The 14651-nt window shown below is 32.3% G+C and overlaps 5 protein-coding genes across 5 annotated transcripts; 2 read left to right on the top strand and 3 right to left on the bottom strand.

Annotated features, from left to right (window-relative positions):
• Positions 1 to 2492: 2492 nt before the first annotated feature.
• On the bottom strand, positions 2493 to 4309 carry KQ657_002051 (uncharacterized protein; the record flags this gene model as incomplete). Its single annotated transcript, XM_043192827.1, has 4 exons — positions 2493 to 3041; positions 3258 to 3263; positions 3504 to 3509; positions 4301 to 4309. 4 exons carry the CDS (start codon positions 4307 to 4309, stop codon positions 2493 to 2495), a joined length of 570 nt encoding a protein of 189 aa, XP_043047882.1.
• Positions 4310 to 4831: 522 nt separating this feature from the next.
• Positions 4832 to 5391, bottom strand: KQ657_002050 (uncharacterized protein; the record flags this gene model as incomplete). The annotated part of the gene is made up of 2 exons (XM_043192826.1): positions 4832 to 5333; positions 5387 to 5391. The coding sequence occupies 2 exons, from the start codon at positions 5389 to 5391 to the stop codon at positions 4832 to 4834; spliced, it is 507 nt and encodes a 168-aa protein (XP_043047881.1).
• Positions 5392 to 7014: 1623 nt separating this feature from the next.
• PEX5 (Pex5p) lies at positions 7015 to 8850 on the top strand (the record flags this gene model as incomplete). Its single annotated transcript, XM_043192825.1, has 1 exon — positions 7015 to 8850. The coding sequence occupies one exon, from the start codon at positions 7015 to 7017 to the stop codon at positions 8848 to 8850; it is 1836 nt and encodes a 611-aa protein (XP_043047880.1).
• Positions 8851 to 9245: 395 nt separating this feature from the next.
• Positions 9246 to 11852, top strand: HIS4 (trifunctional histidinol dehydrogenase/phosphoribosyl-AMP cyclohydrolase/phosphoribosyl-ATP diphosphatase; the record flags this gene model as incomplete). The annotated part of the gene is made up of 1 exon (XM_043192824.1): positions 9246 to 11852. The coding sequence occupies one exon, from the start codon at positions 9246 to 9248 to the stop codon at positions 11850 to 11852; it is 2607 nt and encodes an 868-aa protein (XP_043047879.1).
• Positions 11853 to 11915: 63 nt separating this feature from the next.
• On the bottom strand, positions 11916 to 12953 carry MDH1-3 (malate dehydrogenase; the record flags this gene model as incomplete). Its single annotated transcript, XM_043192823.1, has 1 exon — positions 11916 to 12953. One exon carries the CDS (start codon positions 12951 to 12953, stop codon positions 11916 to 11918), a length of 1038 nt encoding a protein of 345 aa, XP_043047878.1.
• Positions 12954 to 14651: the final 1698 nt, after the last annotated feature.

Genomic DNA, 14651 nt, shown 5'->3' with positions numbered 1-14651 from the left:
GAAAGAATGTGAGTAAGATATATGTAAAGTGGTAAGTGAAGAAAGGTTGAGAATGGATGCGAAAATTTAAAGAGTAAGTGAGTAAGGGTGCGAAAAAAGGAGAAAATTTGTATGTAAAAGCGAGAAATCTTTTGAATTCAGGTGCGGAAGAAAAATAAGTGTGAGGAAAGCTATAGTATACAAAATCTTTGCGAATAGTGAGAAAAGGGCCTGGAGGAACTTCATGCGATAATACTCTAGTAGAACTTTTTACCAGTAATTAATTTAAGTATTTCTTGTCGCACTAAGCAAGATTATCGATTAACATATATAACTTACCTCTCACATTCTTCACTATTTGAAATATACCAGGAATATTAAAATGAATAAAATATTATTTTTCTTATTAGATTATGATTTGAAAATAAGTAAAGATGATCTATGGGATTATTGTCAAGAAGTAAACATATATAATGATATTGAAATTGTGAAATGTAAAAAATATGAAGAAATAATTAAAAAATTAGAAAATGTGAATGTTTATGATTATGAAGCATTATATTTTGAGATTACTGAAAAATGTATAAAAATGAAATGTGTATATACAAGTATTTATAGATACTGTCCTTTAAACTCATTAGATGATATAGCTCCTCAACTTGTGTATTTTAAAACTGTAGGCTTTGATGTAAGTAATTGTTTACAAAGAACTGAAATAGATTTAGGAAGATTTGTATCTGAAACAGAGATTTACGAAAATGGAAGTGAATATGAAGCCTATAGAAAACAAATGAAAATTAATACAGATCGCTTTTTATTTTTTATATATAAAAATAAGATAAAAACAACTGCTTTAGACATAAACTTTTCTATAGAATTTAAAGATATTAATGAATGTATGAAATATATAGAATATATAGACAATGTTAAATATGAAGATATAGAGAATATAGAAAATGAAAGAATAAAAAAATTAAGAAAATCGAGAATAGCTGTAGATATAGATAAGCTATTTTACTCTTAAGATTACATCTAAGAAAGATAAAATAACATTATACTGTCTACATTATTTATATTCAATATTATTGATTTTTATTTTGCGGTTTTTTATTTTGCGGTTTTAATATGATGGCATACAAATAAATTCAATTCGAAAAAATGAAGAGAATAGCATTATTTACAAGTAATGAAAATTATGGAATAGAACCAGAAATAACATATTTATTAGAAAATGTACATATATAATTTTTTGGGGACTATGTGATATTTTGAATTATACAGGGTATGCATACAATATAGACATAGTATGATGGAAAAGATAAATTTGATGACAATGAAGCAAGATAGAAAATCATGTACTGTTTCTCAAGTGTGGTTTTCCCACCTAATCATCTCGAAATTGACGGAAGCATCAAGTTATGATGATTCACCACTTTAATCTGTTGACTTTCTCCACTTTTTTTTTGAAAATGGGGGCCATATATAACCCTTTTGTATTTATTAATAATAATATTATAAATGAATTCAGTTATCCAAATACACAAACTGTGTTTATACGGTGATGTTAAATTATATAAAGAATTAACTCTAAATCTTAATTTATATGAATTTGTGGTTAAATATGAGGATACCATGAAATAGTGTCTTCATAAGGGAGCTTATATTAATAAGTATTTTTTTGATATGTTAACAAAATTTAATAAAATTTATGATCTTGATTTTTCAGTTTATAAAGATTTGTATAGTGTTTATTATGAAGAATCTAAATATTTGTTTTATAATATTTGTAGAATAAAATTTGATTTTTTACAAATATGTGACATAGATGATGTATTTTTTAATGGATATGTTGATCGTTTTGATACTTCAGTTTTTGAAGAAGACGAAGAAGACGAAGAAGATGAATATGGTAAAATGATAGACGAGTATGGTATTATACATTTTGATAAATATGTTTTTAATTTATTTTTGGAAAATAAATATATTAGTAATTTTAATTATAGTTATACTCCTCATGATATTTTACACAATACTGATTTAGCAATGTATCTTTATTCTAGAAACGAACATGTCGATTTATGTTTATCTAGATTTCTTCTTGTAGATTTTGAAAGAGCATGTAAGTTGATTAATAAAAATACGTTTTTTACATTCTTTTCTTTTACCCCTAAAATAGGAGAGGATCCACAACATGAAGGCATTGACATCGATTTAACCTTATTGGATTATAAACAAGTTATGTTAATACATTATTATATTCTTCTTTATAATCAAACTAAAGTTGGAACAATTAAAACAGAATTTCTTGAACAATTCGATTTTGTAGAATATAATATTTTAAGTCTACTTAAATTTTTAAATGATGAATATTTAAATTTTTATTTCGACAAACTTTTAAAGAATCGTAAAATTGTTAAATTATTTGATATTACTATTAAAAAATATATGTACGAGGAAATGAGCGAAGTTAAAGCTATTTCAGAATATGAATATAAATGTCTAATTTATAATTCTTAGACTCTACATAAAGGAGGCGGAGTTCTTTTAATATTATCTAAATAATATGTATTCTGAATAAATTTTAAATGATCAAATGTTTGTTTTGACGTAATTTTACTTAAATAATATTTACTAATATACTCTGTAAGTTTATTTAATTTATATATATCTGTTTCAAGAGCAATAATTTTATTGAATTCATTAGAATTTAAACCTCTAGTACCTATATCCAGATCAGTTAAACCTATTATATTTTTAATATCATTTCTAAAATTATCCTGAGTGCCAGAAAATCTAAATAAATCTGCCATTGCTCTGGGAATTCTAGCTTTATTTATTAAAGTTTTAATGTCCAGTAATTCATTAACATTTATTGTTTTAAGTCTATTATAAATTACTGCAAATCTATTTGCATAAGCTGGTTGTTTTGGCATAACTAACTGTATATTAACATTAATATTTTTATTTTTCAAGAAATCTACAGCAGTAGGACGTAATTTGGCTATATAATATTTAGCCTTTAAAGCGCTAATTGTATTACCAATTGAGCTATATTCTAAAAACTTATTGTACAAATTATTTAAAGTTATATAATATTTATTTTATTTCCAAATATATTATCGTAGATATCAGGATTTATGATATTTATTGAGTATTTAAAGATTTTAATCTATCATAATCAGTACTACCATCTAAACTAATTCCATCTTCTAAAATTATATATTTTTTTGTTGTTCCAGTTTCATCATAATCAACTTCAATATTCCCATTAGACTGACCTTTTTCTAATACTAAGAAAATTGTATATAAATCTATAGGATCAGCAAATACATTAGCTAATACTACGTTTGATAGAATTAGTAGTAGTATCTTCATTATATATTATAAATATAGTTTCATATTTTCATTTTATTAGTTGATTCTGCCTTGAATTTTTTATACAATTCTCTTTCATCTTCTTTTCAAATGAGCCCAACATCTGCTACCATAACAAGCAGTTGTTTTTCATTTGTCACCGCTTTTACATGTTTCTTTATTGTAATCGTGTATTATTTATTTAATATTTGTACTATTCCTTTTATCTCATATTTTTCATCAGTATTTTCTATTATTATTTTATCACACAATGGATTCCAGTGAGTTTCTTTTATGTTTCCTTTTAAATCAATACTAGTACATGGCTCCCCTTTCCATTCTCTTATATATGCAGCATTTTAATATCCATTTGTTTTTATAGAATAAGGTATTTTATACTTATTGTTTTCCTTTATTGTTTTATATAATTTTGGAATATAGATTTCATCATTATCATCATGTCTCTTCTATAAAGCTATTTTATATTTATCGTGATAATAACACATTTCACTATCTTTAGGAAATTCCAATCCATTTTCAATCTTTATATTAGTTATGTAGGGCCATTCCTTTTGATTTATTCTACTTGCTCTAAACCAAGTTTTATAATCCAATGCTCTATATAAATCCTTTTTATAAACATCTACTCTATCGAATAATTCTTCTATTTCTTTACTTTTATTATTATATTCATTTTCAAACTTTTTACAAAATATTTCAAATTCGTTTATATTACTTCCTTTAAATACAAATATGTCATCATATAATTCAATATATAATTTATTATAAATCAATATTGCTTTCTTTATAGCAGTATTTTTTGTTTCAGTTATAATAACTTCATTATTTAAACCTATTATAGTAAGCATTACTTGTAAATTGAAATTCAGTTTATATAAAGTTACATTTGGTTTTATTATTTTAATATTAGGTATGTTTATATCTTCTGTAAATGATGTCATTTCACCTTGCCCATTTTCTAAATATATCCATTTATTTTTAGTATATAAAGCTATTTCATAATGTTTTCTAGTTTTTAGATATGGAGAACGTTCCATGTATACTTTTTCTACATGTCTTATTTTGTTTAATCTTAATATTTGCCATTCTTCATTTATTTCAAAGTCATCACACCACTCGTATAAATTTTCTATTACATATGTGAAGTAGACTTTGAACTCAATAACATGCACTAATAGTGATTTAACTTATGAAATAGAAAATGTAAAAAAATATTTAAATGAAAGCAAATATAAAGTAATTAAAAATGTTTCCAAAACTGACGATAATAAGTATATTCGATATTTTACCGATGGTACTTCTGATATAGTTGAATTTGAATTTTTAGAAAAACCAGTTAAAGTTTATATATCTAATATAGATATTATTGATAAAGCTTTATCTAAAGAGCTAAATCCTATAAGTAGTTTAAAATATAATAAAACTATAACCGAAGCTCACCATAAAGAAATTGTTACTGCTACTGAAAAATTATTTTTCATAGATATGCTTGATTGCATATATATGCCAAGTAACCACTTATATTAAAACTTATTGATGAAGCACTTTCTATTGCGGTTTTACAACCTTCAAACCAATTATCATCACTTAATCCATCCACATAACATTCATTTATATCAATTAATACTTTGTTATTAACAATTATTTTACCCAATTTCTTGTAAGTATGATCATAATTAAATTGAGACCCTTTTGATTTATTTTTTATCATAAATAATATTCCTTCTACTTTTGCTGTTAATCCTTCAAATGTTAATTCCCTTAAATCTCCTAATACGTAATCTTGGGTTTTTATTGGTTCTAAACTCAATTTATTTTTTAAATCATCTTTATCTTCTTTTATTTCGTATATATTCATTTCATCTCCATCAAAATCAGCATTAAACGAAGCACATAATAATGGATTAATTTCTATAGTTTTATTAACCCCGGGTAGCAATTTCACCAAAGTCATTGAACTTAAATTCAAAGAAGGCTGTCTATTTAATATACCAAAATTACATTCTATATTTGCTCCATAACGAATTTTAACTTCATTTAATTTAAGAGTTGGATTTGGTGTTATCACTGATCTTATACAATTATCTATTCTATGACCTTCAAAAAATTTATGAAAAACTTGTATTTTAACAAATACTTTATTTCATTTTTAGCTTTCATTTCATTGTAATCTTTATATAATTTTATTAATTTATCCGATCTTAAACATACGGGCAATAATATATTTTCATTATATATTCTTATATCTGATGGATTTATATCTTCAAAATTAAATTCAGTAGTTTTTGGCAATTATTCTTTATCTAATTTTACAATACTATATGTTTTATCATTATGTAATAATATATCATAACCTAATCCTCTAATATAACCTAAACATAATACAAAGAATTTATGGCTTTTAATTTTATTTTTACAACAATCAGTTTCTATCTTTCCAGTCAAAGGACATATATTTATACTAATAATATCGCATTTCCATAATTCTTTTAATGTATTCATTGCATCAATTGCTATTAATATTTCTCTTTCCATTTGACCAAATCTTAAACCACCAGTATTTTTCTTTCCTGCTACTGGCTGTCTATTAATAATATCATACTTACCTTTATTTCTATACTGCATTTTATCATTAACTTGATGTTTTAATGCTATATACATACAATTTCCTACTAATTTCTTTTTCTTTGTTTGCTCATTGTTTAAATAAACTATTCTTTCTGATTACTCATTTCTTTAATTTGTCCCATTGTCATTCTAGAAGGGAATGCATGTGGATTTATTAACAATTCTAATGTGTATTTAACATCGTCTTCTATTATAGTAGGCATATCTTCATTATCTACTATTCTACTTATGACAACTTTTTGTCCGTGTAAAGAAGTCATTTTATCTCCCACTTCTATATTTTATATTTCTTATATCACAATTTTTAGAAATTTTTCATTTTTAACTAAACTAGTTACTTTATCGTCAGTTTCTGAAAGCACAATTTCTATAGTTTTCACATTTTCTGGATTATATTTTTAAAAAATATATCATTTTTCCTAATTACTTTACCAAATTTTACATGACAACTTAATATTGTAGTTTCGTGTTCTCTGTATATCCTTGTTTTTATATATTTAAATTTATCGGCAGCTTTTTGTACTTCATACAATACTATCTTTTATATTAAATCTACAATAAGGCATTATTCCTACCAATAATATATGTCCTATTTTACCATATTTAGTATTAATTAATTTCTATAGTCTCCAAAGATAGCTTGTTTTATCATTGAACATGCAAACATAGTTCTTATAGGAGGATTTGACGTTCTAAATGGTATCATGTTTTCTGTTACACTAATCATAAAATCATCGCTTGGAATTATTTCTCCATGATAATTAAATATACCCATATACATCCGGCGTACTACTGCGTTTGTGGAGTAACCGCATCCACATGCCATTTTGGGACATCCTCGGTCTAACCAAGCTTTTAACCGAACAGGATCCTCAAATGGAAAATTGTCCTCCCCAGATTTCGCCATTGAAATCTCTTTCTTCACATTAACTAAAGTTATATATTCTACTGTTTGATCTCCAATATACGTTCAATACTTGAATCAGTTTGGTTCTCTTTTTTAGTAACAGATCAACACAATAATCAAGAATCATGTCGTTGATAGGCGGCGGATCAGATTGTTCTGTCAATGGTAATGCACTTGCGCAATTCAACAAGCATACTCAACAAGATCGGTCATTACAACAGCAAACAGCTAATCAACCTGTAGTACAAAATGGACAAGGATTTAGAAATGAGAGTATGATGAACTCGAGAGAGAAACAGCATTTTGAACAATTTATGAACGGTGGAAGTAATGGTGGACCTGGTGCTGCGTTTCAATTTCAACCAATGAGACAAGAGTTGAATAGAATCCAACAAACTGTCCAACTGACTCCACTTAATAATAACTGGACTCAAGAATTTCAATCCCATTCTCCGTCACCCATTGCTGTTCAACCAGTGGCTAAAGTTGGTAGTCCTGTTCTGTGGGGTGGTGAATTCCAACAAGGTAAGAATGCCCCAGAAATGGCCATGACTCATAATCAACAACAATCTACACCTGCCATGAGAATGGGAATGGGTAACTATAGGCCAATGATGGGAATGCTGATGATGCAACGGCCTATGCAGCAACTTCAGCAGCAACAACAGCAACAGCAACCTGTTCAAAGAGACGCTGAACAAAACCAGCAACTGCAAGTTGATTGGGATAATCATTTCAAAGAAGTTGAAGAATTAACCAAAAATGTTGAGCACGCTAAAGAAGGTGAGCCTGTAGTGAGAGCAGAATCCCCCGATTATGTCATTGATGATAAATATCAAGCCACATTCCAAGAAGTTTGGGATAATTTGAATTCTGAAGCTGTGGAAAATGATTTCATTAACCAACAATACGAGGAATTTAAGCACACGCAAAAGGATCCATTACCAGCAGATTTGGCTCAATGGGAAAGAGATTTTGCAAAATATGCATCTACAAGAGCTCATTTTGGGGTTTATAAGTTTGAAGAGAAGGCTTCTAATCAATTTTTGGATTTGCCTGCAGATCAAGATCCTTATGAGATTGGATTACAATTGATGGAAAATGGTGCCAAATTATCTGAAGCTGCATTAGCATTTGAAGCTGCTATTCAAAGAAATGAAAATCATGTTGATGCTTGGTTGAAGTTAGGCGAAGTACAAACTCAGAATGAAAAGGAAATTGCAGGTATTGCTGCGTTAGAAAAGTGTTTGGAGTTACATCCAGAGAATTCTGAGGCATTAATGAACTTAGCAATTTCATATATTAACGAAGGATATGATAATGCTGCATTTGCTACATTGGAGAGATGGATTTCCACCAAATATCCTCAAATTTCAGAGAGAGCTCGTGAAAAGAACCCAACTATTTCAGATGAAGATAGATATTCACTTAATAAGCGTGTGACTGAATTATTTATGGAGGCTGCTAGATTATCACCCAATCAAGCGAATATGGATGCAGACGTACAAATGGGATTGGGAGTATTATTTTATGCCAACGAAGATTTTGACAAAACTATTGATTGTTTCAAGGCAGCATTATCAATTCAACCTAATGATGCAGTTTTGTGGAACCGTTTGGGAGCTTCATTGGCCAATTCTAACAGATCAGAAGAGGCCGTTAACGCGTATTTTAAGGCATTGGAATTGAAACCAACATTTGTGCGAGCTCGATACAATTTGGGAGTCTCGTGTATTAATATTGGATGCTACAAAGAGGCAGCAGAGCATTTGTTAAGTGGGTTGGCAATGCATCAAGTTGAAGGTGTGGATGCTAATGGTAGCACGTTGAACCATAATCAATCGACATCTTTGACAGAAACGTTGAAGCGGGCCTTTATCGCCATGGAAAGACGTGATTTGGTTGAGCTTGTTAAGCCCGGTATGAATATTGACCAATTCCGTTCAGAATTCAATTTTTGAACGGTAATGAATAATGATAATTATGAGAGTGCTTGCTGTAGACGTAGAGTAGGAGCGAAAAAGGAGTCCCTTGTTGCGATAACACAAGTAATCACTTTGGGTGCAATAAAAGACGACAAGAGTGGTGGAGTTTTTAGATTTAAGAAAATGCTTACATGATCCACCAAATATAATTACATTAATGCTATAGAAGCTTTGATGTCCAGTATATTTAACGAATGACATACAGTTGTATAGTTTCACAATCTATCATGTTACTGTTAGCCGAGTCAAATGACTCATGGAAAATTTTCCGGTGTAAAAATTTCAAAATCGAAAGGCTGGATTATGACTGGTCATGTTCAAATTCTACCCTCTTTCTTTGTTATCTTATCTTCGTAAGACAACTCTCTCCAATGACATTTCCCTTGTTGCCATTGATTTCGTCTCCTACTGAGACTGAGACCATCGCAAAGTATGCTGTGACCGGTAAAGTGCTTTTCCCCCTCGGTTCAGTGACTCCCTCCAAACACTTTGTGCACGAATATGGAAAAGGTGCTGCAATTAGCGTTGATGCTACTGCCAGCAGTGTTAACGTTGATAAGGCGGTTGAATTGCTCAATATCGGTATTAAACAATTATTTATTGATGAAGCTGACTTTGAACTGTTGATCTCAGTTGCTGGCTTACCAAGCTCCAGATTTGTGATCAAATGTAGTGACGGTGCCTCTCCCTCTCCAAAGGTATTGGAATCTAAGGCTTCCTTGCTCTTCTCAGAACCAATCTCAGACTCTGATTTCATACAATTTTCTGCCGGTGGGAATAGACCAGTCTATTTACAATCGTCAGAGTTTACCGAGGCTTCAGCTGTGGCTGCCGCTAAAAAGGGTTACATTCCAATCATCAATGCATCACAATTGACAACAGAAAGTGTCTCTTGTAACAGCAATGAGTCTCTTATTCCCATTTCTGCTGTTTTCATTGCAACCTTGACTACTGATCGTCCTGACGGCTTATATACCACATTAATAAATGGTCCTGCTCCAGCTTATACGGCCTTGGGTGTTGTTTACTCATCAAAGGAATCTATTGCTGAGTCTATTGCTGTTGGTGAAGGTGTTTACCAATCACGCAAACGTCGTGAAGAATTGTGGTACAAGGGTAAGACCAGTGGTGCAACCCAAAAGTTAATTCGTTTAGAAAGAGATTGTGATTCTGACTTGGTCAAGTTCACTGTTGAACAGAAGGACGGGACTGGTTTCTGTCACTTGGAAAACAACCACACATGTTTCTTTGATGGAGATTTAACTGAATCAAAAGAGGCAACTGGATCTGGCTTGCCCAAATTGGACGGTACATTAATTAAGAGATTTGAATCTGCTCCAGAAGGTTCTTACACCAAGAGATTATTCAATGATGAGTCCTTGTTAGTGGCTAAGTTAAAGGAAGAATTGGATGAGTTGATTGAAGCTGGGAAGGACAAGAATCAGGCAGAAGTAGCATGGGAAGCTGCTGATTTGTTGTACTTTGTCATGGTTTGGTGTATCAAGAATGGTGTTAGACTTTCTGATATTGAAAGAAACTTGGATATCAAAAGTCTTAAGGTTACTAGACGTAAGGGAGATGCCAAAACTGCTTACGTTGAAACATCTTCATCACAACCAAAGACAGTTGAACCTATTGTCACTGAGGATTTGTACAGGATGAAGATCATCGATTCTAAAACTGCTTCTGCCTCAGAAATTGAAGCTTCTTTAACAAGACCAGTTCAATCTACTAATGATATCATGAAGTTAGTGTTGCCCATAATTAAAAAGGTTCAAGCAAACGGTGACAAGGCATTACTTGAATTGACTGAAAAGTTTGATGGTGTCAAGCTTGAAGCTCCTGTTCTAAATGCTCCATTCCCTGAAGAATACATGCAAATCTCTGAAGATATGAAGGAAGCCATTGATATCTCTATCCAGAACATTGAAAAGTTCCACACTGCTCAATTACCTCAAGAGAAGGTTATGACTGTGGAAACATGTCCCGGTGTTTATTGTTCACGTTTTGCAAAGCCAATAGAGAACGTTGGTTTGTATGTTCCAGGGGGTACAGCTGTTTTACCTTCAACAGCTATGATGCTAGGTGTTCCAGCTAAGGTTGCTGGTTGTAAGAACATCGTTTTTGCATCACCACCTTCTCGTTCCACTGGCAGATTGACTCCGGAAGTTGTTTATGTGGCCCATAAGTTAGGTGTTAAGTCCATTCTTATGGCTGGTGGCTCTCAAGCAATTACTGCTATGGCTTATGGAACTGAATCAGTGTTGAAGTGTGATAAGATTCTTGGTCCTGGTAATCAATTTGTTACAGCTGCTAAGATGTACGTTCAGAATGATACTGAAGCTTTGTGCTCTATCGATATGCCTGCTGGTCCTTCCGAAGTGTTAGTCGTAGCAGATGAAGAAGCGGATGCGGACTTTGTTGCTAGTGACTTGTTGTCCCAAGCAGAGCATGGTGTTGATTCCCAAGTTATCTTAATTGGTGTTGGATTGACACCAAAGAAATTGGCTGAGTTTGAAGAAGCCGTCAAGAGACAAGCATGTGTTTTGCCCAGAAGGGAAATTGTTCATAAATCATTAGCACATTCCTACATTTTGTTAGTGGATACATATGAAGAAGCTTTTGAATTATCAAACAAATATGCACCAGAACACTTGATTTTACAAATAACAGATGCTCAAAAGTACGTTCCAGATTATGTTGAAAATGCTGGTTCTGTATTTGTTGGAGCTTTATCGCCAGAATCATGTGGAGATTATTCTTCAGGTACCAACCACACATTGCCAACATATGGTTATGCTAGACAATACTCTGGGGTGAACACTTCTACATACCTCAAGTTTATTACTGCACAGAATGTAAGTGAAGAAGGGTTAAAGAGCATTGGTAAAGCAGTTATGACTTTGGCTGCCGTTGAAGGCTTGGAAGCCCATAGAAACGCTGTACAAGTTAGAATGGATAAGTTGGGATTACTTTAATATTTATAGACACTATATACCCAAGTTTTGATTTAAGCTAAATAAATAATTAACTGACACTATCTATAACTTAGAACCAGCTACAAAGTTAACTCCTTGGTCAATTGAACTCTGTAAGCCTTTAAGAGCAACATCTACTAATTTCCTTTCGTCGTCAGTGATGTTTAACAGAGTAAATGGATCAACAAATGATTTGATTTGACCATTCTCCAACTCAACAGGAACTGAAAAATATTCCACACCATTTAAGTGCAGCTTAACCAAATCATTCCCACCTTCCAAGCCTGGCAAATATACATAAGCAGAGTCTGAAATTCTGTTGGAATCACTTGTTCTATTCCCGACCAAAGATTCAATTATATGTTCTGTGAATCTGTAACCAGCATAAGCCATAGATAAAGTGGCTGAGCCAGCCCCATTTTTAGCCTGAACAACTTCATCACCACCAAATTGAACTCTGTGAACAAATTTAGCATATGCTTCGCCAGACAATTTGGATCCGTTAATATCCGGAACAACGTTTGTCAAGGGCACAATTGTGTCACCGGAATGACCTCCAATAACAGAGATTCTGCCCTTAACATAGCCTGGTGAGACCAGCAACAAATCTCCTAAAAAGGTTTCTGCTCTAACGGAATCCAAAGTAGTGACACCAAAGAGCTTATGAGGGTTGAAAACTCCCAACTTCTTAAACACTTCAGCAGCGATTGGCACAGTAGAATTAACAGGATTAGAAATAATCAATACTCTAGCATTAGGTGCAACCTTAGCAATACTAGCAGCCAAGTCCCTAACAATAGACGCATTGACATTGAACAAATCGGCTCTGGTCATACCTGGCTTACGTGGTACACCGGCGGGTATGACCACAATATCTGTACCCTTTAAAGCACCTTCAATGGCAGATTTATCCTCCTTATCTTTGGGTTGGTATCCCGTCACTACGGCTGAAGTATTGATGTGCGATAAGTCAGCAGCCACTCCCTTGGCGTTTACAATATCAAATATAGCCAACTCAGAAACGTTGGGATTGAGCTTAACCAAGAGTGATAAAGGTTGGCCGATACCACCGGCACCACCACAAACAGTAACTTTAACCATGATCTCAAATATAAAAAGTGCAAACTAAAATTGATATAATGTACCTACGTGAATACCACGAGAACTCCCAATAAAGTAGCAATGAAATATTTTCAACTGTAATTTTCAAAGTCTTCTTTGGATTGCTTTAAGTATGATCTCAGTAAAAGATGATTCATAGTCACATGTGACGATGTCCTTACCCCATACAGTCGGTAATGTGGGGACGACTCTGGTGATGCCTCGGGATTGTAGACTTCCTTTTCAGGTAGTCTGTAACTTAAAGATGGATTTCTGGATTTCACATGAATCTTGCAGTTGAACTTCAAATTAAACAAAGAGATCTTTGGTTTGGTATAAATTCAACGAGATGATGGGTTTGTCCGGAGAGCAACGATAACGTCAGTTGCTTTGCTGTAAACGCAAATATAGTGCTAAGTCCTCTTGACATCGAACAGATTCACTTGCATTCCCGCTATTGTTGTGTTGAGCACGACCTTTGCTTTTTTTGTTGTAGTATCTATCGGTTGGTTTACCCTTTGCGGTAACCCATAATCATCAAAATTGCGCCTTTACACGAACAATTAACGGGTTATATTAGCTGATTCTTGAACTGCAATTGAAGAATCATGCAATCTCGATTGATAGAAACCCTTCCAAACAGTCTTTTATCAGCAATCTATAATGTTCTCTTCATTCCAACAACTTCCACTATTGAATAAACTACAGTCTTTGAATGTCGCTTCCGACAAAACTCAGGAAGGAATATATAGGAAGGTTTCTTGGTAATTAATTAGTTTCTACTTGTAATTACATTCAGTAGTTCTTCTGAATAAATTGTAATACCTCGAATAATTCTTTTAATCGATTCAATCACTGCTGTGCATAATCTTCCTACCTTCGACTGATGTGTTTTGATGCACTATGAAGGAACCCGTTGTGTGTGCCACAATTTCGATATAGTCGCTTATATGTAGTGCTCTAGCGGTTTCTGTTTTGGGAAACCCGCTAGCAAGGCACCTATGAAATGGCTTACCTCTGCGGATGAGTATAGTTAAGATCTTCTTGGCAATACGTCAAGATCCTGTCAAATTACTTTGACACTTTGCATGCAAGAGTGAAGGAGATAACCGACAACTAGCGCAACACTTCTTTATGCTTTTGGAGTTCCATGATCCGTCAATATTTTGATAATGTGAGAGAAGATAGAGAGGTACAGACTTATTACTATTCTAGGACATATTGCGCTAACACCATATCTGACATATTTTCTTCAATCAAATCGGGATTCGCGGGCATCAACAATGAATTTTCCCATTTCCCAAAATTCTGAAAAGACCGCTTTTTTCTTTGGTGTCCCGCTAAGAAGTGTTAACCACCGTTTTTTTAAAACCTGCTAATACCTTTAGCCGTACGTCTGTAATTGTACCCATAAAACGGCATTTTCGTTTTATTGTTTGGGGAGAGCTACTTGACCTTTTGTTTTAAGGTGACTACTGGGTTTCTATCTCGGCAACGTTAATCGTAAGAATTACGAGATAAGCTTGTAAGCTAAGTGTTCAAAGACTTTCAACGTCTTGAAAAAATATGTGAAGTGGTTGTGTTGTATTGGAGAAAGCAGTATCCAGAAAGAAGTGTCATAATAGAGTTATGATACTTTGAGTACGGCATTTTCTTTGTTTCATTTTTGTTTTGGGAAATGCAGCATCTTTTTTTCGT

This window comes from Scheffersomyces spartinae (genome assembly GCF_019049425.1).
Source record: "Scheffersomyces spartinae strain ARV_011 chromosome Unknown scaffold_19, whole genome shotgun sequence".
Taxonomy (NCBI): Eukaryota; Fungi; Ascomycota; class Pichiomycetes; order Serinales; family Debaryomycetaceae; genus Lizanozyma; species Lizanozyma spartinae.
Note: the sequence above shows the minus strand (reverse complement) of the source record. Positions and strands in the feature narration are given on the sequence as shown.